This window comes from Camelus ferus, chromosome 1, assembly GCF_009834535.1.
Source record: "Camelus ferus isolate YT-003-E chromosome 1, BCGSAC_Cfer_1.0, whole genome shotgun sequence".
Lineage (NCBI taxonomy): Eukaryota > Metazoa > Chordata > Mammalia > Artiodactyla > Camelidae > Camelus > Camelus ferus.
In genome coordinates this window covers 71,296,383-71,323,552 of record NC_045696.1, presented here as the reverse complement: position 1 = coordinate 71,323,552, position 27,170 = coordinate 71,296,383, and the positions used below count along the sequence as shown (strand labels likewise).

General features: G+C 44.3%; 1 protein-coding gene across 5 annotated transcripts in view; it reads right to left on the bottom strand.

Annotated features, from left to right (window-relative positions):
- The window catches only part of ABCC5 (ATP binding cassette subfamily C member 5), a 75,491-nt gene that overhangs the window by 13,003 nt on the left and 35,318 nt on the right, over positions 1 to 27,170 (bottom strand). For all 5 annotated transcript variants that reach the window (XM_032483309.1, XM_032483323.1, XM_032483317.1 and 2 more), the window contains 15 exons: positions 24,735 to 25,091; positions 21,173 to 21,244; positions 18,871 to 18,995; positions 18,677 to 18,749; positions 16,763 to 16,966; positions 15,751 to 15,894; positions 13,159 to 13,261; positions 9,763 to 9,947; positions 9,220 to 9,366; positions 8,825 to 8,954; positions 7,095 to 7,248; positions 6,874 to 7,002; positions 4,590 to 4,776; positions 2,778 to 2,867; positions 601 to 790 (listed from right to left, as the gene is read on the bottom strand). In XM_032483309.1, coding sequence (XP_032339200.1) covers positions 601 to 790; positions 2,778 to 2,867; positions 4,590 to 4,776; positions 6,874 to 7,002; positions 7,095 to 7,248; positions 8,825 to 8,954; positions 9,220 to 9,366; positions 9,763 to 9,947; positions 13,159 to 13,261; positions 15,751 to 15,894; positions 16,763 to 16,966; positions 18,677 to 18,749; positions 18,871 to 18,995; positions 21,173 to 21,244; positions 24,735 to 25,091 — 2,290 coding nt within the window. The remainder of the gene's footprint in view (positions 1 to 600; positions 791 to 2,777; positions 2,868 to 4,589; positions 4,777 to 6,873; positions 7,003 to 7,094; positions 7,249 to 8,824; positions 8,955 to 9,219; positions 9,367 to 9,762; positions 9,948 to 13,158; positions 13,262 to 15,750; positions 15,895 to 16,762; positions 16,967 to 18,676; positions 18,750 to 18,870; positions 18,996 to 21,172; positions 21,245 to 24,734; positions 25,092 to 27,170) is intronic.

Here is a 27,170-nt window from a genome sequence, read left to right as displayed (position 1 = left end):
TTATGTATTTTGCCTTCATATAAATAAGGATGTTCACTGCCATGCTGTTCATAATAGTGAAAAATTGACAACAACCTCAACGCCCTACAGTTGGAGCTGAGTGAATATAAATAATGGTACATCCACAGAACAGAATTTTATATCATGCTGCACAGAAATCATGCCACATAATATTAACTGACATGGAAAATATTTGGTAGTTTTAAAAGCAGGCCATGAGACATTGTGTGTAAAATGACCTCATTTCTGTAAATACATTTGTTGATGGAAAAACCTAACAAGATAGCCATCAAAACGTTAGCAGTAATGATCTCTGGGTAGTGGAGTTAGGGGTGCTTTTCCCTCTTTGTACTTTGCTATTTATTCCAAGTGTTCTGCATTGAGAACGCACACTTTTATGGTTAGAAAAAGTACTAAATGTTACAAAAGCAGGGTTGAAGATAAACCTGGAAGAGTGGTTTCAGAGACCTGACATGCTAATCGCTCACCTAACAGGAATCCGGTTTGAAGGGATGAGAGTGATAGTCAATAAGCAGCAAAGCCTGGTCCCCAGACTTGACTCTGGTAGGTTCAATGTTTCTCCAGAGAGGAGATGCTTACCTGATCCCGTCCGCCCCACGATGCCAATCTTCTCTTTGGGTTTGATGGTGAAGGACACTTTCTTCAGGACCAGAGGGAGATTTTCTTGGTACCTCATCTCTGCATTCTCAAAAGTCACCTCTCCTTCCTGGGGCCAGTCAGGGGAGGGAGCCTTGTTCTTAATTCTGGCAGGTGCTTCCAAAGAGAGAGTCTGGGGAGACAGAAGTGGCCGACTCAGACTGACCACAGATTCTGGGGGCGTTGCAAGGCTTTGTCACAGAGAAGTAACACCAAGATACACAGAGCAACCACACAGATGCAGCTGCCATCATGTCCCCTACTGTGAAAGAGTGCCTGGCAGTGTATGTTTATCACCACTGAACTAGACTGCGACTGACTATAATGTCCACTCCACTTAGCAGCCTACAATGGCCACTAAGCAGCTCGGGGAGGGCAGTGGCTCTCTAACTGCCTTCTCTTAAGGAATGCTTCCACAAAATCCTCATGGGGGCCAAGGCTGTGCATGAAGCCCTTCACCCCTCTTCAACCACAGCAATTTTTACTGGAATTCTTTGAAAATATTCCACTTGTAACAGGATTCCACCATTTGAAAACCTAAACCCAAAGGAAGGAACCAACATTTATTGGTCATTTAATCAGACCCTGGCATTCTGAGCCACTCAGTCAGTCCGGAAGACACAGACTCTGATCCCAACTCCACCACTAATAGCTGTGTGAACCGGATGTACCACTTCTTCACTCTTTGTCTTAGTTTCTCATCTGTAAATTGTGGGGACTGGATTAGACAATCTGGGAAACCCATTCCAACTTTAAAATGCTATGCTTAATATAACGGGTAATTTTTGTCATCAACAGTCACACCCTACAATGTTTTAAAACTTTCTGGTGAGTCATGGAGCTTATAGCTCATAGGGAAGGAAAGGCCAGAGATCGCAGTGCTCGGGCGGGCAGGGGAGCAGACTGATGTCTAAAACTCCATGTTGGGAGAGGCATCCAGGCTGGGCAGTGGGAGCAAGTCCTCAGAAACGGGACTTTTTTTGTGTGCAAAGTACACTCTGTACCACGGCCAACCATCACCCTGACCTCCCCAGCAAGAGGCTCACACCAACAGTGATATTAAATCAAACACTCCACACCCACATGTCCACCCACATGTTGCCCACAGACCAGAGCACTGGGCCAAGAGGCTCATGCATAAACATAAAGAGCAGCTATTAGCGGATATATTAGATGGCTACCTGCCATTCTTTCTGATGATAATCATTTGTAAGTTTAAGAAATATCCTACGACTGACGAGGTTCATCGCCAAAACAGATCAGTGAGGCATGTCTCTGCTAGAAAATGCAGTTTACATAAATGCACTAGTTCTCAGTGAAAGGGTAGTTTTTCAAGACTGTGTTTGTAAGTCAACATTCTAGTTGGAACCTGGATGTATTCTTCCCATGTAAATAATGATATAAATATTGATAAAGTCTCTGGGCAGATCACAAAATGGGGAACTCCTGAGAAATGAGTTACATGTGAGAATCCCAATTACTCATAATTCTGCTTCTCTGTCTAGAAAATTGCTTTCAGAATTCCAACTAGGACATCAGCAAGTTGCCACCCCATGGCTAGACTGCAGGGGTTACTGGGGAAAGTGGGAAGAGCTAGATCATCTCAGTACCAACTAAATTAACTGGTTTCTAAACTGGGAATGCAGTTTAGAGTTAGCTATGAAGCTTTTAAAACTTCAGAAGCCTGGGTCCTTTCCCTAGAATCTCCAGTGATGAGGCCCACGTCAGCCTTTGCCCAGAGTTCCACATGGGACCCTGATGGCCATCCCTGGTTAAGAACAAGTGAACTAGACTAAGATTTAAAACAATATATGGTTTTAAATGGTGTAAGGAAAATACTACATTAGTCAGCTTAACTGAACTAACAGGATTAGGAACACTTTGGAAACTAGCTGAGAATGTACGTTCTCAATCAGACACAATTCATAAATATATTTAGAAAATCCCTATGATATTCTCTTCTCCATTCCATGCATGCTGGAGAGACGGCGGTCTCTCCTGTGGGACAAGATAAGGCAGAGAAAACAAGCATCCTCTTTGCACATCCACTCGAGGCAGTGAAAGGGTAAAGCAGCTCCATGAAGGGTCAGATCGCAGAGAAAGGCCTGTAGCAGCCTGACCTTGATGTAGTGGTTGATCCTCTCCACTGAGGTGAAGCGAGCTTCTGTCTCTGATGCCAGCCTGACGGTAAACTGGAACAGCCCTGTTAACTGATAATGGAAAACAAAAATCCAAGAGAGAATTTATTATCAATACACACCAGGCCAACGCTAGAAAACCTCCTTCATCTAAGGGACCACAGCTCCATTATAAGAACTAACTGTGCACATGCAATAGCTGGGACTGAGTCATTCTCTAAATATTCAAGACAATGCCTTAAATAGCTCCTAGTTAACTGCAATTCTCAATGAATGCAGGTGGCATGTGGTACTGCCGGCACTACTTTCCTACATCCAAAGGCTTTCTGTCCATCTTTACATTTCCAATGATTCAACCGCAGCTGAATAACTCCTGGGCTTCATACTTGCATGTACACCTGATGTAGCAATCACAACATATGGAGATTATATCATCCTGTGAGCAACTAGAGAGAAGGCTTCCAGGAAAGTAAAATAAGAGAAATAAGGCTGGGCCAAAGCTGAACACAGAGGCCCTGCGTGCCTCAGACTGGGAATTCTGAAACACGAGATATAGAACACAGATTTTCCCCTCCAGTAATCAAATCAATCTGCATAACGTGGACAAGTATCTTTGGGTATCTATGAAGATACCTATCTCCTCTTGGGTTTCCTTTGGCTACTTAGTTATTTTTATGTCTCCAATAGCGAAAAATGTCAAACATACACAAGAGTGGGGAGAACAGCATAATGAACTCCCATGTAGCAAACATCCATCTTCAGTAATGATCAACTTACAGCCAGTACTGTTGCATCTGTACCACCCCATTTTTCTGTGTTACCTGGAATTAAATCTCATATAGCCTAACATTTCATCCATAAATATTTCAGCTTATATCTTTCTAAAATATGAAGATTCCTTAAAAACAACCATTACCACACCTTAAAAAATTAGTAATAATTCTTTTACATTTTCAAATATCTAGTCAGTGCTTAAGTTCCCAATTGTTCTTTGAGCTATTTGAAGACCTCCAACCATCTGTAGGGACCAGAAGGGTTTACATAAGTAACAGTATTGGGAAAATCAGAGGTCTGAAAATAAAATGCACAGAAGTACATTGAAGATACATATTTCTTAGAAGACTAGAAATAGGTCAGAGATGAAAGAGTAGTGAACACAGAAACCTACAATTAAATAATTTTCAAAATCATGTTTACTTATGAAAAATATCACACTTATTTCATAAACACAAGCAACAGAGTTAATTCCTTTATTCCTATATAATCAGCTCTTGGTATCTGCAGGGGATTGGCTCCAGGACTCCTGCCAATATAAAAATCCATGGATGCTCAAGTCCCTTGTATAAGATAGCACAGCATTTGCATATAACCTATGCACATCCTTCTGCATACTTTAAGTCATCTCTAGATTACATATAATATCTAATATAATGTAAACACTACGTAAATAGTTGTAAATACAATGCAAATATTATGTAAATAATTGCCCAGGTACAGCAAATTCAGTTTTGCTTTTTGGAACTTTCTGGAATTCTTTCCCCCCAAATATTTTCAACCTGTAGTTGGTTGAATATGTGGAGGTGGAACCTGTGGATGTGGAGGGCTACCTGTTTACCGCTCCTGCCTCTCTCCCATCCCCCATCCCAGCTAAGTCCAGAGAGTTACTGCCAAAGCAGCAGGGGAAATGCTCTAGGAGTCAAGAGGTCTGACCAAAGGCTTAGGGAAGAGCCACCTACCAGGCCTCTCCTAAGCCAACGTCTGAGCAAAGATGATGCTCCCACCCCAGAGACTAACCTGGACAGCATAGGAGATGGCAAGACCCGCGTAGGCTGGGGGAATCTGCCCGTGCATGAGGACAATCATCAGCCCCGTGGTGGTGATCAGGGCGATGCTGATCAGGTCCAGCCGCACAGCCAGCCACCGCATTGCACACGTGAACAAGAAGAAAGGACGCTGGTTGTCATCCAGCAGCTCCTGGTACCTGTGAGGAAGACAGAACACCTAATAGGCAAATAAAGTACCACACAAGCCTTGTCATGGAGGATGCCAAAGCTCTGGTAACTACGGATGGAGGGCTAACACTGAAGTACCAGTGTTTCTGAGTATGACATGGAAACTTAAGGAGTGCAGAGTGTTCCAGGTTCCACACAACGGGGTTTTCAAGGAAACATATTAAAGATGTGAGGGGAAAATAGCTGCTTCGACAGCATAGGGAGAGCATGGGGGAAGGAGATAAAGAGGCTGTTTAAGCTTTATAAAAATGCTTTGGGTCCAGGGTAATTTTCTCAAAGAAAGAGAGGTTACAGAGGCAAACTGCAGAAATGGCACAAGACCAGGAAAAGGAGTATTTTGGATTTGGAAAGTGGAAATTGTCTGCTGATGCACCACCACTGGGCAGAAGGGTACTTGTTTTCCCAGGTCAGGGGGCAAAGAACCAGGAGTAGTGAGTTAAACCAGGGCAAAAAGACCTAGACAACTTTTATCACTGCAGAAACGAGACACCACTGTCACCAGGGGTCCTAGAGAGCAGATCACACCTCATCTGAAGGTTTGGCGCCAGACACAACTAAAACTCCAGAGCAGGAGGTCTTGGTGGGCAAATGTGCTTTGCTTTAAAAAAAAATCACCTTCCTTCTTACAAGATATGTGCACTTTAGAGAAAAGTTTAGAAAATGCAGTAAAGAAGAGGGAAAATGTAAAATTTCAGTACTCTCATCACTCAGTTAAAACTGGAGTTAATATTCTGCTGCATTTCCCCCCAGTGTTTTTTTCAGTGCACTCACATTTATGTATGTATGTATGTTCACACAGACACTGTCAGTATATTTTACTTTTTTTCACTTTAAGTTGGGACGCATTTTTCTGAGTTGTTTAACCTAAACTTTCTGTTCTAGATTTTCTTTTCAATGTGAATTACTTAATTTGGGGAATGAATAATATATGTACATTTATTATGTAAATATATGTGAAAAGTCAGTCTGACTCTTGCCCATCCTCCAGCTACTCAGTTGCCCTTTCCAGTGGTGACTACTAGTTTCCTGTGTGTCCTTTTGTGAAGGAAAAGCCGGGCTGGGCTAACAAGATAACTCACAAATCTAAGTATCGGAATACTGATCTGAGTTCTGCTGGACTAACTTGTAAATCTAAGTTAATTAGTGTTGGTTTGCTGTTCATGTTTTTTTGCTAGACAGCTGGATTTTCAAAGATACATATCTGGCTTTGGAATGTTGGTTTGCTGCCTCCCTGCCTCCACTTTTGTGATAACGATGCTGCTAAAGCTGTTCCATGCCTATTGGCCGAATACCCCAAGCTTGTACTTTACCCTATAAAACCTCATGCGCACGTCTTGGAGGTGCTCAGAGGTTCGGAGCAGAAGCCCCTCCGAGCCCGCCGGCGTAATACATCTGAGTACTCCAACCCTCCGTGTGGTGCTTGTTTCTTGGCTGGCCTGTCGTTTCCATAACACTTTCAGAGACATTCCAAATGTTACGGATACAGACACACACTTCAAAGGGAGTGTACCACAGCCGCACATCTGTACCTTACTCTTTCACTAACATACCTGGGAGCTCGCTCCATATCAGTACCTATAGAGCAGTCTCCTTCTTTTCAGGGGTCACATAATATTCCACTATATGTGACACCACCGCTTATTTAACCAGACCTCTGTTGAAGGACATTTAGTCTTGTTCCAATCTCTTGCTAACAAAAATATCCACAATGACTATCTATGTACATAAATTTCTCACACAAACAATTTTCAACAGCTAAATAAAATATTAGTGTAATGTCAATTATTATCTTTTACTGTTCTTAAAAAAAAAAAAAAAGCAAAACTCCATCAAATATAGCCACTCAGGACTGAATGGCCAATAGAATCTGTGTTTTTGTCTTCCCACTTGCTCAGAAGGGAGTATCACCAAGCAAATGAATCTTAATCAGAGATCATTAAATCACTAATACTCTCAGTAATGAGCTTTATAATCCCCAACTCTGACCTTGAAAGGCCTCTTAAACTCTAATTAAATGCTAGGATGCTGGCTCTGCACTCAGCCCTCAGGTCTCCAAAGACACTAACCTATGCAGAAATTCCTGTCCTTTGTTGTAGGCATGGATGGTGGCAAGGCCCTGGATGCTGGATGTGATGTGGGAAAGGAAAGGTGACTGCGTGATGTTGTCCAGACGCTTCAGCTCTCGAATCAGGACCCTGGAGAGAGAATGAGTTCTGTGTCAGAGGGGCAGACAAGCAACTGTGAAAGGGCAGCTTTGCCCCAGAAGACACGAAGACTTCCTGTTTACCTGGAGACAATGTGCAGAACTGAAAAGAGGATGATGAGGGGCCCCACCGCCACGAGGAACCACGGGAAGACGCCCGCGATCATTCCAACACAGAAGAACACCAGGATGACATTCTGGATGAACATCTCAGCCTGGAATGGCAGTCGCACATCGACTGGGGAAACCAAAGAACACGTGTCAGATGCTGGGATCCGCAAACATGGAAAACGGAACCAAACATTTTAAAAAACAAAAAGAAGCTTCCTAGAATCCCTATCTGAAATTTGAGATTTTGTCTTTTAAACAGTCTGATCAAAGGAAAATCTGGAAACCTGGCTGCTCTGGTTTTTCTTGTCCCAATAACATTTAAGTGATCTTTCTCCCCCGTGCCCTCTTTTTGGTTCACTATGCTCCCCAAGTCCTTTAAACATTTCTTCCTCTTTACAAAGTAATATATGCTTGTTGTAAAATATTTGGACAATAAATATGCAAAAAATAAAATAAACAGTCTCTCTTACCAATACCAATGAACTGCTGCTAACATTTAAGAAATTTTTGTCATAGAAAAATTTAAACATATGCAAAGTTGAAAGAGTATAGAACCTCCAATAGTTATCAACATTTTCTTCATCTCTTTTTGGCCATCCCCTTCCTTCCTTTTTTACATGGGAGGAATGGAGTATTTTTATGCAAATCCTAGACATGTTGATACCACTGATTTCTTTTTTTCAGTCTTTTTTCCGTGTGTGTGTGTTTGTACGTGAGTTTAACAAAAACGGGATCACATCATGCATCATGTGTATCAGGGATGGCTTTGATCCCTTATTACCTCTGGCCGGGGCTTTACACTGGCCTGCCGACATCTGAAACAAACTCCTGCCATGGAGGCAGCACAGTGCAGCAATTAAAACATTTGCTCTGGAGTCAGAAAGATCTGGGTTCAATTCCCAGCTTGTTATTTAATAACTGAGTAATCTTGGGCACATTATATAACCTTTCTAGACATCAGCTTTCCCATGTATTCAGTGGCTGAAACGACACCCACCTCACATGGCTGCTGTGAGGATTAGGATAACGCATGTAGAACATTCAGCCCACTGCTTACTACAGTAAGCTCTCAATAAACGTCAGGCAGTATCACTATCATTCTGGGCTACTGGAGTACAGTTGACCTTTGAACAATGTGGGGGTGTGGGGTACAGGCCCCCCTGTGCAGCTGAAAATCCACATATAACTTACAGTCAGACCCTCCAGGTATGCGGTTCCTTGTCCACAGTTCCATATTCACAGATCCAACCAACCTGATTGTTCAAGGGTCAGCTGTACTTAAGCTCTGGTGTTGGGACAGCCCACACAGCAGCCAGCAGCCAGAAAACCTGTCAGAAGTTGTAGGTATCCAGGAACCAATGCAGTACCCACAAGTCCATGTGTGTTTTGGAATCTCAGATGCTCCTGTCCAAAGCTGTTATGCTTACTCAATCCTCTGAACTGGTCTTCAGGTTAAATACGACCATGTAAGAACTCAGATGAAAGGTGGAAAATCAGATAGGCCCTCAGCCTAAAGAGAAGTTGTAACATGGAGAATACGCCTAAACTAAAATGTTCCTGATGCAAACATCAGCGGCCTCCGTGCTCTCAGAACCTAAGGCCGGACAGATCTGCATATCTAGCGAGTCACTTGGAAGGCTGGAGGGCACAATGAGTTCTGGCTTGTGCTCTGGAGCATAATGGAGAGAAGCAGTGAGAAATACCTTCATCCATGTCTTTGGAAAACCTGTTGAGAATTCTCCCTGTGGGGGTAGTGTCGAAAAACTTCATAGGGCTTCGAAGGATCCTGCGGAAAAGCTCGTCATGGAGCCGGGAGGAGGCTCGCAACGTACCCTGAGGAGCAGAGCACAAAGTGATCAGGGACTCAGGCGGGCTCACCTCCCCCTCCATGGGACATCCATCCCAAGGCGGGAAAAGGGCAAATGTCCACAGAGGAGCGAGGTGGCAAACAGGTGAGACAAAGTGGGTGCAGGTCACTTTGGCGAGGGCCATCTTGCTTCAAAGGGGCTCCCTGACTCAGAATAAACCCGAGAGATGCCAGGGGGAGCCTGACCACACAGCCCCCAGGGAAAGGAGGAGCAGGGCCACCAGAGCACACCTTGACAAAGACCACTCCGCGAATGGCTTTCAGAATCAGCATGACAGCCATGGAGAGGGCGTAGATGCCTGCGTAGTACTGCATCAGAGGGTTGTCCTTCATGCTGCTGCTCACAGAGGTCCTGTTTTCTTGAGTCACAGTGGTGTTCTGTTTGGAGGCAAGGCTCTATGAGGCAAGACTCCAAGTGACTGCCAAGAACCCCTTATCAGGGCCATTCCCGGCTCAAGGGAGGGTGCAGGATAACGACCCTGAGACCTGGCTGAGGCCAATTTAAGGCAGGCTTTGCCCCGCTCCTCTGTTTTCTAGTGGGCAAGGGCAGACAGCCTATAGGCATGCTACTGATAAACTGTACTGCTCCATGAGTTGGTCAGGGAGCAACTATCTGATGAAGTTACATTAGGGACTCATCTTTTCATCTTGAGTAATCCTTGTTCATTCTTCTTCTAATTGAAAACTAAAGCAGTTTCCCTGAGAACAGCCAAGGGATATGGAGACACCTCATAATCCTAGACATATAAATTCACCGTTAATGAATAACCTTACCCCACTTCCTTGCTTGATCCAATAACTCAACCACCAGTTGCTGAAGGCAGTGCTGCCCACATTCAGCATGAAAAGGGACAGAATGACTAGGAATGCCAAAGGACCCCCAGCAGCCTGGATGTAGACACCATATACTGACCAGGGCACGGAACCCTGCCCCTTCTCTTCCATTTGCACGAGCTGCCCTAGGTAAGAAAAAAAGAAACGTGAACTCAGAAAGGAAAAGCTGCTTTTCCAGAATGAAGTCAATGAAGTAGAAGAGCAGAATCAAAGAGAGCCTACAGTTTCACAGAGCTCTAGATTAGAATTATTTCCCCTTCATCAGGAGTGTTCATTCACCCATTTAAATTAACAAAGCACCTACTATGAACCAGGCCGGGGATAAGGCTCTAGAATAGTAAGGTGTATTCAGACCAGGTCCCAGCCCTTGAGATCTGGCTGAGGGTCCTTCCACACTCTAGTAGGACAGACAGGTAAATAAACACATAATTATAATGAAATGTGTGAACTCCAATGCTAGAGCTATTTGCAGGGCAGCACAGGAACATCCAGGAGGTACGCATAACCTACTTGGGGGAGCTGGGAGGGGCTTAGCAGGGAGGTTTCAGGGAAGAATTTCCATGTAGTCCATACTACACTTTGAAAGGTAAGCCAGAGTTGTCTAGGTGGGCAAAGGTTGGGCACAGGGGTGGGGAAACAGCAAATTGGTGTTTACAGACAACCATTTCAATATGGCTGGAACATTTTGTGTGTATAAGGAGTGGCAGGAGATAAGGCTGATTAAGCAGGCTGTGGTCTGAGGATCAAGGCATTTGAACTTTATCCTTTGGACAAGACCATCTCAAGAGAATGGGCTACAGGTGTGCAGATTTGACTCCCGGCCCTACTGGACTAGGTGGGCCTGGAATGGCCAGACTAGCCACCTTTGACAGTGAGCAGTCTCTTCCAGACATCCCAAGGTCCCATATAAATTATGGCATTTTCTATGTGTACCACATCAGGAAAAGGATTAGAAAATGCTGCTTTGAAACTGCGAGGCCACTGAAAGGCTTCAGGCAGGAAAGTGAGTTGGTCAGTCTCCTGTTTTTAACTAGATCTCTCAGCTGTTTGTGTGGAGAGAAGATTTAACAGGAGGCAGCTGTAACTCTCTAGGGAGGGGATGATAAAGGCCAGAACCAGGGTCCTGATGATGGGGATGGAGTTTCCGGTCCATTCAGTCAGATGTGGTGACTGGCTGTAGGAGAGAAAAGACTCAGAGATATTTCCTAGGAGCTCCCAGAGGTGGTCAGGAGATTGGTGCTCACAGGAGAATACAGAGAAGTAGCCTCACAGGAAGCCTCTGCCTCTTTATCACATATGATGCTTAATTATCTTCAAACAAGCCACACATGCCTTGAGTACTTTGTGATGTGAGTCTCCAGGTTAGTGGCTATATAAGTAATGACAAATGTTCCCTAAAAAGACATTCTGTTTTTTTCATACTGCCTGTGGCAGGAACTAACAGATGTCTCAGACTTCTGCACTGTGTTTGTTTTGTGCATGTGAGATTCAGGTCTCTTAAATCACGCCTGAATTCGAAATCTCATACTTGGTGTATTAAAAGAGAGAAAAGAGGCAGGGAGTGGTAAATTTGGATGGTCAAATCCTAACACCAAAAATCTGCTGCAGTTTTAAGAACAAGGAAATGAAAACAGGCCCATCTCCAAAGCAGTGGCAAATCTGGGAAAGGATGCAAATGTAAGATGAAGAGGTGACATACAGAAAGAGAACTTTAAAACACGAATGCATTTTTATTCATTATTGTTATTACTTGCAAACTGATAGGCAGCTTAAAACATATCACAAAAGTGAAAATGCCTAAGGTATTGCAAGTAGTTTTTCTAACTCCCAAGATTTGTTTCAGTTGATAAGATAAAGGGTTTAAGAAATAGGATAAAGAAGAAGTGGCATATTTATACAATGGAATACTATTCAGCCATAAAAACTGACAACATAATGCCATTTGCAGCAACATGAATGTCCTGGAGAATGTCATTCTAAGTGAAGTAAGCCAGAAAGAGAAAGATTCACTCATATGTGGAATCTTAAAAAAAAAAAATACAAAACAGAAACAGACTCATAGACATAGAATACAAACTTGTGGTTGCCAAGGGGGTGGGGAGTGGGAAGGGACAGACTGGGATTTCAAAGTGTAGAATAGATAAACAAGATTATACTGTATAGCACAGGGAAATATATACAAGATCTTATGGAAACTCACAGAGAAAAAAATGTGACAATGAATATATATATGTTCATGTATAACTGAAAAATTGTGCTCTACACTGGAATTTGACACAACATCGTAAAATGATTATAACTCAATAAAAAATGTTAAAAAAATAAAATAAAATAAAAAATAGGACCAAGGACTTTGGATGGGAAAGTCAAGTAGGAAAAACCCCACAGTAACTCTTCACCACAGCCCTGCTGTAGTCTGCTCAGGACAAGAGTCTCATTCTAACAGGAGAGGTACTGAGGACAGAGGCATTCTTTGAGCTGGAAAACCTCTGCTTGGGTTTGGCATGACTTTTAAAGAGCAGAGGTGAATCACAGGAATGAAAGGTATTCCTCTTCCCACCATTCAATTTTTTGTTACTCAGGATGACTCACTATACTATGACTACCTACACCTTGCCCCACCTGCACAGCATGAGAAGGCATAGGATTAAAGGTTATTCTTATGGTCTTGGTCTGTTGAAGCAAGCAGAAGGTGCCTTATGGTCTCGCAATAATCATACAAGAGTTTCATTATTCTAGAAATATAAGGCCAGGCACTCTGCAATACACAATGCTATCAAACATCATGAATTACTGCAGGGCATAATTTCTGATCAACTTTAATGATATGCTTTCTGCAATCTTTCTGTGCCGCCATAATGGTGCTCATCAGTGTCCCTGGCTGATGCTCTCAAGAGCATGGTCAAGGCCAAAAAGAGAGGCAAACGCCAGGTTCTCACTAGGCCACGCTCCAAAGTCATCGTCTGGTTTCTCACTGTGATGCTGAGGCGTGGTTATATTGGTAAATTTAATTGTCAATCACAGAACTGGGAAAAGTGTTGTGAACCTCACGGGCAGGTTAAACAAATGTGGAGTGATCTGACCTGGATTTGCTGGGTAACTCAAAGATGTAGAAAAATCGCAGCTCCCATCCAGTTAGTTTGGTTTCATTGTTTGGACAACCTCAGCGGGCATCATGGACCGTAAAGAAGCAAGTGTGTGAAAATACAGAGGAGGGAAAGCCACGGATCTTTTTTCTAGGGATGTAACATATACATGCAAATAAAATGCCTCAATGGAAAACAAAAACAAAAACAAATTTGATGACAAATCTAACATCTCAAAAAAGGTCATTACCTTCCTCTGGCTTCACTGCTTTCTCCTTCTTTACTGATCCTGTTTTAGGACCCTTGTCTTGTGTTTTCTTCTGTGAACCACTGGTTTCCTTTTTTGAATTAATCTAACACACACACACAAAAAGAAGTGTCTCCAGTCATTGTGATGTAGCCATTCAGACAAACGTCCAAAGGACGTGTTAGAGAATCATTTATCGAGCTGCTGCTCTTACTGAAAACAGACGCATCCAACTTCTTAAAAGGGTCACCTATACTCATTTCTGCAGTTTCCCCAATACCTTAAATGTTTGAGATCTGGATTTCTTATTTCATTGACACTGCTCTCCCCAAAGTCACTAACTACCTAAACTCCAAACACAGTAGCCTTTATGCTGTTCTCATCCACCCCAACTTGTCCAAAGTATTTGTGCTGGGGTCACTTCCATTCTTTTCATCTCTGATCGTCACATCACTAAATCAAATCACAGGTCTGATCACTTCCCACTACAACCATGGGAAACTCCACCTTCTCAGCCTGGTTTTGCAACACCTCCACATTCTGGCTCTGGTCCAACCCTGCAAGCTCCTCCCCATGCCTGTGGCTTCGACTCTCCACCCTAGCCATGCCTCACATCACACTGCCACTTCCCACTTCTGTACTTTTAACCACACTGGTTCTTCACCTGGAATGCCCCTCTCCTTTCCCAACTTAGTCACAGTTGTTCCCATTCAGACGGATTCAAATTTTACATCCTCTCTGAAGCAACTTAACACTCCTCTAGAATAAAGTTCACCCTCCCCTGTCCTCCCAGGCACTTCTTGGTACTTTTACAGCACATTGCGTGACCTGGTGTTGTAACAGTCCCCTGTAAGAGCATAAGAGCACTGGTCTTCCCTAGGAGACTGAGTTCCTCAAGGACAGAGATGATGTCTCACTCATGGTTATAACCTAGACAGGGCCCAGCACCTAGAGTTGCCCATAACAGGGCACACAGGGACTTACTAAACATGCATCAAATTGAACCTGAGATAACAGAAACTACTTAATGCTCTCCTTTCCAAGTTCCTCTTATATCTTTATACAGGATATTCTCTTAGTATAGTTTACTACATTTAATTCTATGTCATAGTCAGTCTCATGATCCCAGTTTGCTCTCCAACTGACAGGGAAAAAAAAATCAGAAAATAAAATAAAATTCAGAGCCACATTTAGAACACAAGATAGAACCCTAAATTTTATACTTAACTACAGTGCATGAGTAAATGCACTGAAAATTACTGTTTGCTGACCACTGACTAGGGTAAGAACATTAATTATTACTTCATTTAATCAATATACCAACTCTGAGAGGCAGGTGCCACCCCTATTTTTAGATAAGGATACTGAGGCTCAGTAAAGTGAAGTGACATACTGAAAGCACACTCCTCCACTCAACACTCTGGCTCTCAATATTCCTTTGCTCTTTGGACATTTCATGTTTTAGCTCCTCTCCCTCTCATTTCCCCCCTCCACATCTACGTGAGGAAGAAATAATCTGAAAAGCCCAAAGTACCCTGAGAGTCACAGGGAGAGATCATAAAATCCAAATCTGGATCAGGTGTCTCTATAGAAGTTACTATTGACACTTGGAATGTCTGAGTTACAGCAAAAGGCCTAAGACACAACAGTCATGAACAGTTCATTGTACTGAACCTGAAATCAATCAGGGATGATACCCAAACACTGAAATAAGACTCCTAGGAAAGGTCCCAATAACTTTCTGCTTTCATCCTTCTCAACATCAAAATGACCTAGTAGCTAAGCAGCAGCTTTTCCCCCAGACTGAGTGAACTCCTAGGACCCAAGGTGATCAGAGAAAACAAAAGTCCAATAGGAGAGCAAGTTGATGAGAAGGAGAAACAAGCTCTCTGATTAGCTCGGACTAAGCACGCTCTTGTCTTTGCCTAACTCAGAGCCCAGAGGAAGCTGCCACCTTTCTGTGCTGCCGCGGGAGGCAGGCAGCCCAACAGAATGGGCGCTTTAGCGTCAAACCAACCTTTTCAGCAAGCTGTTTACCCTCTGAGCTTCCGTTTTCTCAGCAGTAACAGTGGGGGATAATCATACTTTGCCGCAGAGCTCTGTTAAGATGACTAAATTGCATGACATCTATACAGTGCCTAATCCAGTAACTGGGCCACAGTCGGTGTTAGTTAAAGAGTACTAAGTCAGCAGCCAGATACCATGGATAATTTTCAAATGTATGCAGTATTTAATGTCTCTTCCCTGGCACCTTATGCATCTGACTATTAAGAAAGGAGCTTTGTAATGCTTCAGTCAGGATTTGGTGGACTTTATGAAAGTAAGTTACAATGGAACAACAGCGCTCACTGAGCCCACATCCTTCTCCCTGCCACTGCCTTCCTAGTAAGTTCTGATAGAAGACCTCGGCCCACCAGCCCCACAATCCTGCCCTCCTGGAGTAGAACCAGTATGTGATCTGATGCACCGCAGTCTGGTCACCAGAAAATAGGGTCTCTGCCAATAAGACACAGACACTGAATTCAGCTGAGATTTCTCTACAGTCATGTCTCTCTTGCTAGAAAGACACACACACACACGTCATGTGATACTTACCTCAACTGGGGGTGTCTCTCCCAGCAACAGGTTGTTAAAAATGGTAGCATAATCACCATTTAGATTCATCAGTTCCTCATGGGTGCCTCTTTCTGTAATACAACCCTCTTTCATGAAGATCACTTCATCACAGTCAGCCAGGTACTGGGGACAGAGACAGGGACCACATAGTGTGGCTAATATTTGTGCAAATACACCCAAATATCTACACCTTAGCTCAGCAGTTCTCACCTGGAGGTGACTGAGCCCCCGGTGGGCAGTGGGCAATATCTGGAGACATTTTTGGTACAACTGGAGGGAGTACTCCTGCCATCTGGTAGATGGAGGCCAGGAATGCACAGGACAGCCCCCACAACAGAGAGCTCTCTGGCCCCAAAAGCCCATAGTGCCAAGACTGAGAACCCCAGTTTTAGCTTATGCTGCCTTGTGATGGAGATCAAAATGCAGTTCCTCCCGTTTTCAACATAAATCTGCTGATGAAGCCTCCCAAAACCTGCATCAAACTTCACATCCCTTCACTGTACTCAGAAGTACACATAATTACAGACATCCCATTACAGAAGGGCGGGCAAGCCCCCCAAACTTGACAACATATGCAAAGCAGAGGGCAACATCCTTGAGCTGCTCTCTGAAACGGCTGCTTGTCATGGGATGACAGAGGGAGAAGAGCTTATTTTCCCTGAACAGTTCCCCTTCGCATACAGATGTTAACACAGTGCTTCCCAAACCATCTCATACCCAAACTCCATTTGCTGCCTACTCCTCTCAGCCCTTTTACTCACTAATTTATATGCAGAAGCTAACATGCTCCAAGGATCTCTGATTCAGATGGCCATCTGGTATAGTGAGTTTTATTGGTACAATGGGACAGAGAGCAACTTGCTGAGGCAGTGAACACTCATGATTCCAGGGACATCTAGGAGCCCCACGAAGGGACTGGGACCAACTATCTCCCTGTTTCTGATTTCTCAAGCCAAGGAGGGCAGCCTGGGGAAGGAAGAAAGCACCATACCTGTAACTGGTGGGTAATGAACAAAACCGTCTTGGACTTAAGGTGCTTCTGGATAGCACTGTTGAAGATGTGGTTGCCCACATGGGCATCTAAGGCACTGAGGGGGTCATCCAGGATGTAGATGTCTCGGTCACTGTACAAGGCCCGGGCAAGGCTGATCCTTTGGCGCTGCCCACCACTCAGGTTGGCTCCTCGCTCACCAATCTACAGGAGCCCAGAAAGCATAGGAAGGCCTCCAGCTCAAGTCTGGAACCAGGCTCAGTGATCAATTGCCCCAGTCATCTCTCCTCCCCTCCACCCAAACCAACTCCTTCTCTTGATTTCCCCACCTCGATGAAGGGCCACTGTATCCTCCAGGGCCCACACCAGAACGGGGGGCATCAGCCCAGATGCCTCCCCCTCTCCCACAACCATCTGGTTACTAATCAATCCTGTATTTGGCCTTGCAATGCCGTCTTGACACCCAACTACAATCCATTTTCCATGGGCAGAAAGATCTTTCCAAAACATAAAGCTGACCATGTACCACCCTTGCTTAGAATTCTAAAGGATAGAATCTAAACACCCAAATATGGCACACAGAGCAGGCCCTTTGCCACCCAGCTTCCCAGCAGCTCTCAGCCGCCACTGCCAATCCCTCTTCAGCACTCTGGGATCTGAGTCATTTTAAACAGTGTATCTATTAGGAACACACATATCTACTGTCATGCCTTTTCCTGTTCAGTGTCTGCTCAGTTCTGGCGTCCTCTCTGTGAAGCCTCCCGGCCCTCTCCACTAACACCCAAAAGAAAGGGGACTCCTTTTCATGAGTTTTTGTTGGGGTGTCTCTCTCAATTGTAAGCTTTCTGAGGGCACATATTGTTGTCCCTTTTCTTTATTTTCCCAGTGCCCCAAGCAGTTTCTCCACATGTAGCCAGCACATAACAAGCACTTGATAAATGCTAGTAAATGAACAAATGAAAAAAAAAAATCAATTGTCAAATGGTATCTGGCTCTGTATTTTTTAAAAAAATCTTGTCCTTAAAAAAAGTTCAGTTAATTCAGAGGTTTTCAGACAAGAGTGTGTGTGAGAATTACCTTCAGGGCTTGTTAAAACAGACTGCTGGGCCCCACCCCTTGCATCTCTGATTCAGAAGATCCTGGGTGGGATTAAGAATCTGTATTTCTAACAAGTCCCCAGAGATGCTGCTGATCAGCTGCTAATCAGGGAACCAGGACCTGAGGGCCAGGAAACTAATTAAGCCAGTCATCAAGTCTGGTTTGAGGGCTTAAACTGATGTCAGCCAAATAAAAAAGCCAGCCTCAGAGACCTAGAGGCAGGTCATGGGAGGGGAAGGTCAACACCAAAGGGCAAGAGGCAGTGCCAGAGACGGGCCTCTGGGAACTGCTCCAGGGCAGAGAACCCAAGAAAGGCAGGTTTGTGCTAAGGCCTCTTTCTTTCCGAAGGAGAGAGGGCTCTCTAGAGACCATATGTGAGTAAGGAGGCTGGCAGAGTGAAGTTCAGGGGAGAAGCCCAACAGGCACATGCTTGACTTATGGCCTTAAAAATGAACAGTGTGGAACACATGAGCTCTGAACCAACAATGGGATTTTGTTTAAAATCCACATGACACATGAAACATGTATATGCTTAAAACAGGCAGTGTCTCTGCCCTAAGGACAAAATGCTTTCCTAACACCAAGTCCCAGTGAAAGCAAAGCTCCCCGTGTAGGTTCTTCTCCCGCGTATTTAAGATTCACTCCTAGCGGGTGGGGAATGGCTCAGTGGTAGAGCTCATGCTTGGATTCAACCCCCAGTATCTCCATTAAAAATAAATAAATTAGATGCACTCCTGGAAGGTGGCTCTGGCACAGCCCTGACACCCCTCCTCCAGAATCCTCTCTGCTAAACACCCTGGCCCACCAGGCTTGTACCTCCGTCAGGTCACTGTTGGGAAGAATGGCCAGGTCGGGCCTCAGGCAGCAGCTGTTCAGCACAGAGTTGTATCTGAGGGACACAAAGAGACCTAGCATCAGGGACACGGTTGGAGCAGAGCCTGCTGACTTGGGCTGCCTTGTGTCTCACGCGGCCAAGATGGAAAGCATGACAGAAACCAAACATTCCTTGCCTTTCTTCATCAAATTCCTTCCCAAAGAGGATGTTGTCTCTCAGAGTGGCATTGAGGATCCAGGCCTGCTGGGCCACATAAGCGAAGGTTCCACTGACTGCAATGCTGCCCTCTAGAAGTGTCATCTAGGGAGACAGACACCATCCAATGGCATCATAATGCAAAACCATCACCCTAAGCCAACAGAACCCCCACATTCCACAATGGACTTGAAAGTCTTGGCAATTTCCTTGGATGCCTTTTGAACCCAAATTCAGACCTCACCTTTGTTCCACAGAGAGCTATAGCAGCAAAGAAAATCAAAGTTCTCCTTGCTTATGTGTGAGGGGAGCCCAGCATAACCCATGACTTGAATGAACAAATACTTCATTCAGCAACCCATAAGCTACTTTATTATCCTTTTCTTCCTAACTGAAAACTGTTTTAATTAAAGGAAGCACAAGCAGAAGGCCCTTTCAGAATTCCCCTGGGGAGGATGCTGTAAGGATTTAGAGCTAGTCCCCGCCTCAAGATGAGGGCAGGCCAACTCATCTACAGAATTAATCCAGGCTGTTGGCTAGATCAGCTGCTTCTGTAAAATGAGGACCAGAGGGAAAAAAATTCCAGTTAGACATCAACTACTATTACAGAGTATCCATGCAATGATGGCAGATGCTCCCCTCCATCACGAAGAGACTGAATGATGAGCCACGTGCTTTGAATTGTGTTTTCAGTTGCAATGTTTGACATGAATTGATTTACCCATTTTACCCTCTTTCAGGGTTCCTTTTGGGACTAACAGTAGACATTCGTCTTGCATTAGGGATGCTAGAGCTTAAAACAGTGTCATTAACCAACCTACACATACAAGCTTGTCCTTTCAAACACTGTAACACACAGAGTACACACACAGATCATAACACAGTGGTACCGACTGCCCACAAACTGGTAAGCACTCTGATATGCACTTAAAAGTGCTCAGAAACCCACCAAAGGTCTACTGTGGAAACCCAGCTCTTCTGGCTGCTACAGTGCAAACACCCCACACTATAGACTGCCAAAAAAAAGTTGAACTGTAAAGAAGCAGGGCTGACCAGTATTCACAGTCCCTCTGTCAGACAGAGAGGGCTGTCAGGATTTGATCCAGAAGCAAAGACCCATTCAGGTTTCAATTTAACCATTGCCCACTAACCCTCCTTCTGCTTTACTCCGCCTGTGTCTCTCATCACTGGCCCTTAAATCTGACTATCAGAAATCATCTAGGAGGTTTTTGGCTTTTTACAAAGACCAACGGCTGAACCTGGCCATTGTAGAGTCTCATAAAGCAGAAAGTGGCGGGGGTGTGGAGCTGCTCATCCAGATGATTTGAATTCAGCCTTCCTCAGACCACCCTGGACACCATGGCTCTCAAGGAGACACAACTCCACCAAGGGGAGTTGAACAAGATAAAGTATCCCATAAACTGGATGCTACAAAACACTCTTCCCCAACCCCTTCTCCCACTTGTTTAGTTTCCTCAATATGGATAAACGATTCAGAGGACCTCATCCATCACGAGGAATAAGCTTAAATTCATCCTCATCTCAACCATCTAAGTCAAGCTAGTTTAATCCAAGTTTAGAAGCAGGTGGAAGTACCTTGGGGTTTTGCCGGGGGAGTGGTGGGGAGTATTTTGTTTTGCTGATTATTTGGTTCTAAAACATAGTACAAGATAATCTGTCTTAGCTGGATGATCCCCACTCTAAATGTTGACAGCTCTCTGCTGGGCCCTCTGAGCACTATTCACACACTGCCCCGTGCTACACCTGTGTGTCTAGAAGTGCCCCAAGTAGGCCATGAACTCCTTGAGGGCATAGTTCTTTCAATGGTTAGGCTGAAAACAGTGGGTCTTTGCTTCTAGATCAAATCCTGAAGGCTTTCTCTAACAGGGAGGCTGGTGAGGCTAGTCAGCTCTGCGTCTTCCATTTGTTGGCCATCTGTCCACTGCTACCTCTGACATTTCCCAACACACTGCCTGGCATACTTATGGCACTCAATAAATACATGCTGGATAAAAGAAGGCATGAGAAACAAATGACTCCAGCTGAGTATCAATCATTCACCAGGCGTCCACTGAGTCCCCTTCTGGACACAATGCTGTTGTTAAGAGGTAGGAATATGGGGGGGGGGAGGGCAAGAGGCAGAGGTGTGATACAGACCAAGGGTCATTTTGTTTCCACCTTTCCTGACTCTTCAGGAAATAAGTTCACTTTTCCTGAGCCTCTTGCTAAGCAGAATCCAGAGAAAGAAGCAGAATATGCCAAGGATAATAACAAAATCTTACCTGGCCTAAAATGGATGAGATGAGAGAGGTTTTTCCACTTCCCACACTGCCACAGATTCCAACCAGTTTACCCTGGACAAAGCACACGAAAGAGGAAGGTCATTAAAGGACTACCGACCACTCTTCTCTAGGACTTCTGATTTCTTTGAGGAAAAAAGCACCAATGACACTCCATCATTATGGGAACTGTGTCATCCTGACGACCCAGCAAGTCATTTACCTCTCTTCTCCCTCGTCAGCCACCCACGTCACAGGGTTTCTGTGGGGATGCACCAAGGCAACAGATGTGTAAGCCTTTTGGAAAAATTACATATGCTGCACACATTAAGGTATCCCACATCACTTCTAGAAAGGCTGAGCCCCTTTCCTACTTTATTGGTAACCCATGCTTTTTGATTACTTGTTTATTTTTGTTGTTGTTTTTGGAAGAGAAGGCAGGAATCTTGATTATTTTCTTGATTTTTATTTATATCAAGAAATTATTTTCTTGATTTTCATTTTATATGTTTTTTTCCTCTGGAACCTATAAATCATCTTCCAAAAAAACAAAAACAAAAACAAAAAAACTATGAGAACCATCATTTCCATTTTTCTACAAAACATTTCCAAGAATCTGAAGGCATATTTAAACCATCCATCCCACGTGAAAGTGGAAAACCACGTCTGGGATTAACTGACCATCCTCAGGCAAAATATTGAGTTCTCCATGGGCAGTGATTTTTAACAAGGCCACTTGTTCAGCAACCCTCCATTGCCTCAAGTCTCGCAGGGAAGGAAAGGAGTGAAGGATGATGCTGTGAAGAGCAGGGGTTCTGCAGGCAGATGGGTCTTTTTAATTCTTTATTTTTATTTGGGGGGTAATTAGATTTATTTACTATTTTTTTAATGGAGGCACTGGGGATTGAACCCAGGACCTCATGCATGCTAAGCACGCACTCTACCACTAAGCTATATCCTCCCCCACCAGATGGGTCTTGATGTGAACCCCAACTCCACTAGAACTTGCCAACTGTGTGAACTTGATCTTGTTACTTAAACAAATACTGTCTCTTACTGGGCTTTGAGCAACTTGAGGGAAGGAGTTCTCCTTGTAGGGCCAAGCCAAATGTCTGGTACTTAATAAAAATATGTTGGACAAAGCTTTTGACATGGTCCAGGAGGTTGAAAGATTACAGCCAGGTGGTGAGGAGGAGACCAAGTCACAGGGTCAGACTCTGCTCAGGCCAGTCAGGTTACACAGAGAAAACTCTTTTCCATTGACTGAATGGTGGCTAAAGAAGACATCCACGATGGAGTGAGTGCCTGGGGCACAGAAGACAGCAGGCTTATATTAACTTCCCTCCCCTTCCCTTAAACAGGGGCTGGGGGAATCATGGTATCTATTCAAACAGCTAAAGGTCTGTCATGTGAATGTGGCTCTAAAGGGCAGAATGAGGATTAACAGACAGGAGAAGAGTACATTTCAGCTGATTACAAGGAATAATCCTCTCATACAGCTGATTAGCAATGTAACAGGTGCCTTGATCAAGATAATCATTATTAAATAAGAAGCCTGCTGTTGAGAGTTAACTGAAGTTAAAAACTGACTTGTGTGCCCTCCAATGGTAAACCACACTAGTTCTCTTGGGTGGTCTCACTGAGGACCATCTCCCTTTTTGCCTATAGCTTCCAAGAGCTGGAATTCTGTTTTCCCTTTAGTTCCAGCTCTGGATCTGAGTAATGTGCCTGCGGGTGGCTCCCGATTTTGACATAGACTGCATTAGAACCCCCACGCCCACTTCCAATTATGTAGATGAACGTTTCTTATCACCTCCATCACCACCACCCTTGGTCCAGAAAACCCTTACATTTTTCCTTGGTTTTCCTCACTTCCTTCCTTGTTTCCTTACACAGTCTTCTGAATCCAGAAGCTAAAATGATTCTCTTCACATGTAAGTCAGATCACATCACTTTTCTCCAAACCCCTCTAAGGGCTTCTCTGCTCATTTGGAGTAAAGCCGAAGTCACTGCAGGAGGCTCTGGAGCCCCAACGCTCTCTGCCCTCAGCACCCACTCCTCTCTCTCACGCTCACTCTGCTCCCGTGACAGGCACACTGGACACAGGGGCCTTTATGCTCTGATCCCTCTCCCTGGAATGCTCTTCTTCCCCCACAAATCCACAAACCCTCTCCTTCAAGTCTTTGCTCAAAAGCACACCTCGGGCATATTGCTGGTCCCAGACCACCGCAGTAAAACAAATATCGCAATAAAGGGAATCACACAAATTTTCCGGTTTCCCAGTACACGTTAAAAGTTATGTTTACAATATACTTTATTAAGTGTGCAATCACATTATGCCTAAAAAAACAATTGTACCTATTTTAATTTAAAAACACTTTCTTGATAAACACTAACCATTATCTGAGTCCTCAGCGAGTGGTAACCTTTTTGCTAATGGAGGGTTTGAAATATTTTGAGAATTACCAAAACATGACAGAGACATGAAATAAGCAAATGCTGTTGGAACAATGTCTACCAGCTTGCTTGACAGGCTTGACAGACCAGAAGCCTTCAATTTGTATTAAAAAAATAAAAGCACTCTGCCTGTTATTACTTTTTCTGAGGGTGTGGTAATTAGGTTTCTTCACTGATTTTTGCTTGGAAGAGGTACAGGGGATTGAACCCGGGACCTCTCGCATGCATGCGCTCTACCACTTGAGCTATACCCTTCCCCCAGCCTGTTATTACTTTTTAATTGAGGCCTTCCCTCAGGCAGCCTATTTAAATTGCAACCACACCTGCTCCCCACCCTTTTCTTCACAGCCTTTAGCACCTACTGACATACAATATAGTTTACTTATTTACTGTCTGTCTTTGCTCACAAGAATATAAACTCCAGGAGGGCAGGGATTTTTGTCTATTTGGTTTTTGTTGCTCCATCCACAGGCCCTACAACGGTGCCTGGCATAGAGCTGGCACTCAAAAATGGCTGTTGAATGTGTGAAGGTAGATGCCCTTGGGATGCTGATGATGCAGCCCTCAGTGTGGTGCTGGCTCCCCTCGCAGTCTCTACTTTAAAAGTCTCCAACCTGGAGTCTCCATGGCAGCCACTCGCCATAGGAGGGCCGCTGGGAGGAGACTACTCCTGTGCTAGCTGGGCAGCGACATCATATATCATAATGACCCTTTACTTACATTAAAAATAAACAGTTACAATAGAATTGGCGAACACAGCATCACTAAGAATACCTATTATATGCCAGGTTCTGTGCTGTGCACAGCCTAGTGCTAATAAGAAGCTCACACAGAATTATAATAACTAGAAACAGTTATTACAGCTTACATACAACTATAATAATCAAATTTATTCAGGGCAAAATCGTGGAAAATCCACCTGAATGCTTCATTTCCTTGTTTGTAAAGTATCTCGCGAGATCAGCTGTTATTAATTTCTACTGTTAAGCACCTAAATATCCCTTCTAGAGGTGGAGCTGGCCAGATCTGCTCCTTAGCCACAGAGAACTTTGCTACAGGAACAGCAGCTTCCCACTCTAACCAGAACAGACACCCGGCGGACAGTTACCTCTTCAATTTCCAAGTCGACGTTGTACAGTGTCCTCTGCAGGCGCAGGCTCCCCAGGTGGATGTGCTTGCCCTCTTCCTCCTCAGGACTGGGCCGCTCATCACTGTCCAGGAGGAGATGGCCCTTCTGCTCTGCCAGCACCGCCTGATGCTCAGTGCGCTGCAGCTGCCTCACCTTCTCTTTCTTGCCCCTGGCAGCCCTCTTGTCTTTTTTCGTTTTGGGGGTCAGCTTGGGTGAGTTCTGGATACTGGAGTGGGAGGAGTCCCATGCCAAGGTGGCATTTTTCATCTCTATCGTGATGTGAGGGCTGGCTGGTTTTTTCTTTATCATGTGAACCTCTTCCATTAGAAACAAACTCTGATAGGAGTTGTGAGAGAGGTGCAAAGATGAGACACTGGATCAAGACCAGGGAGACAAGCCTAGGGCGCACACTCACGTAGCAAAACACATCAGGCTATACAGTGGAAGGAAGCTGAAGGGCAAAAGGTAGCTCATTAGTGTAGCCCAGCCTCAGGCCCACGGGGAGGTCACGGGAGTGTGGGGACACCCTCAGCAGGGACGGGGCCTCCTCACCTAGCCCAACACTCTACGCTAAACTGCCTTCTCCTTTTCCACCAGTCTAACGTGGACCACAGGATACTTAACTGACTGGTGTGCAGCCCCTCGTTCTCACTAGTAAGTTGCTGAGTCACAGGCAGTAAAATGCAGGCAGAAAAGCCAAAGGGCACACTGCTCTCCTGCAAAGACCCTCATTGCTCTGTTTCACTTCCAGACCACTCCCTGGGGACCCCCAAGACTGGGCACCTTCCTCACGTACAACATGGCACACATCTGCAGGGAGAGGCCGAGCTGAGACTGTGACCAGCCCTAGCTTGCTCCGGTTAGAAAGAAGTACCTAAGGTTTTCTCAATGGCAGAGTACATCTTCTCGCCAACAAGTTCTCACGTCTTCCAAGTTCTGCTTCAGTACTTGTGAGAATTCAAACAAAAGACTTGTGTGGAAGTGAAGGGTAGTTCCCTCAGAAACATCCTTGGGAAGAAAGTAAGACTCTTTCCTCCCACTCATTCCCCTAGCTCCGCTGAGTTATGGCAGGGAAAGAAAAATGGAAGGCTTGAAAAGCCAAGTGTTTCTGAAATTAGATCTGAAACACTAACCATAATAAACCTCAGCCCAGGACCTTCATGTGACTTTGAACCCACTTCTGACACCTCCCTTAACCCAGTGATCTTCTCTAAGGGCGCTATCCCAGTTGGATTCCCAATATGATTAAAAAACACTTTTTAAAAAAAACAACATTAGAAAGTCTTTAGAGAAAAGATGACTTTTAGTGTCAGGACTCTTTGCTTAGTTACCAAGGAACCCTAACTATTTTAAAGTTTGCAGGTGCTATTAAATGTAACATATAATTCCCCTGCCTGAGAGAAGCCCTTTCTCCTAAATCCTGAACTTCTAAGGTTGCTCTTTTCATCCCTAAATTGCCACATCTCTCCAAACCTAATCCCTGATCTTTCCAGAAGTGTCATGTTTCTAAATCTCCTAGATAATCTTACTCTTGATCAACCTTTTATTCGTTTTTTTTTTTTTTTGATAGAGGGAGAGGTAATTAGGTTTATTATTTATTTATGTATTTTAATGGCTGTCCTGGGGATTGAACCCAGAACCTCGTGCATGCTAGGCAAGCACTCTGCCACTGAGCTATATCCTGCCCCCCCTTGATCAACCTTTTGAAAAAAAAAAAAAAGTTTATTTTTTTCTTTAAGTTTAGTTTTCTGAAAAGAGCCACTGGTTTCACTTGTTCAGAACCTTCCTGAGAGACTGGGCTCAGAACAATCGGCCAAACATTCTGACCCCTCTTCACAGAGTGAAACCATGTGCTGACAGAATTCCCACCATTTTGCTCTCCTAAAGAGTCACCAAAAGGATCTTTTAGGGTCCATGGTCTATTAAACTCTGCTAGTGCCTCTAGTTTGCCCAGCTGGTCCCCACACTCCTCCCAGGAGGATTTCAGCTTCAGGTTTCTCTGCCTGGACATGCTGAGGCACACAAGGGCCTCATGACACTTGACTTTTTACCTACTTGGATTTGCACCTGCCAGGACAGCAGGATCTTAGAGGTACATAAGCCATAAACCTCAACTCTACCACAGGACACTGACCATCAAAACACTACTCTAATTCACTGAAAGAATCAATTCAGAATGTATCTGTTGAGCTGAAAGGCGACTACTCATAGGGTTGACAGATAAAATACAGGAGGCCTAATTAAATTTTGATTCCAGGTAAACAATGAATAACCTTTTAGTATAAGTATGTCCCGTGCAATTATTAACTGGGTGTCTATGTTTTTATCAGCTAAATCTAGCAATGCTACACTGGTGATCATCTTATCAGAAAAGTTATAAGGTGAGCAACCTCTCACTGCCTTTCTACAAGTTAT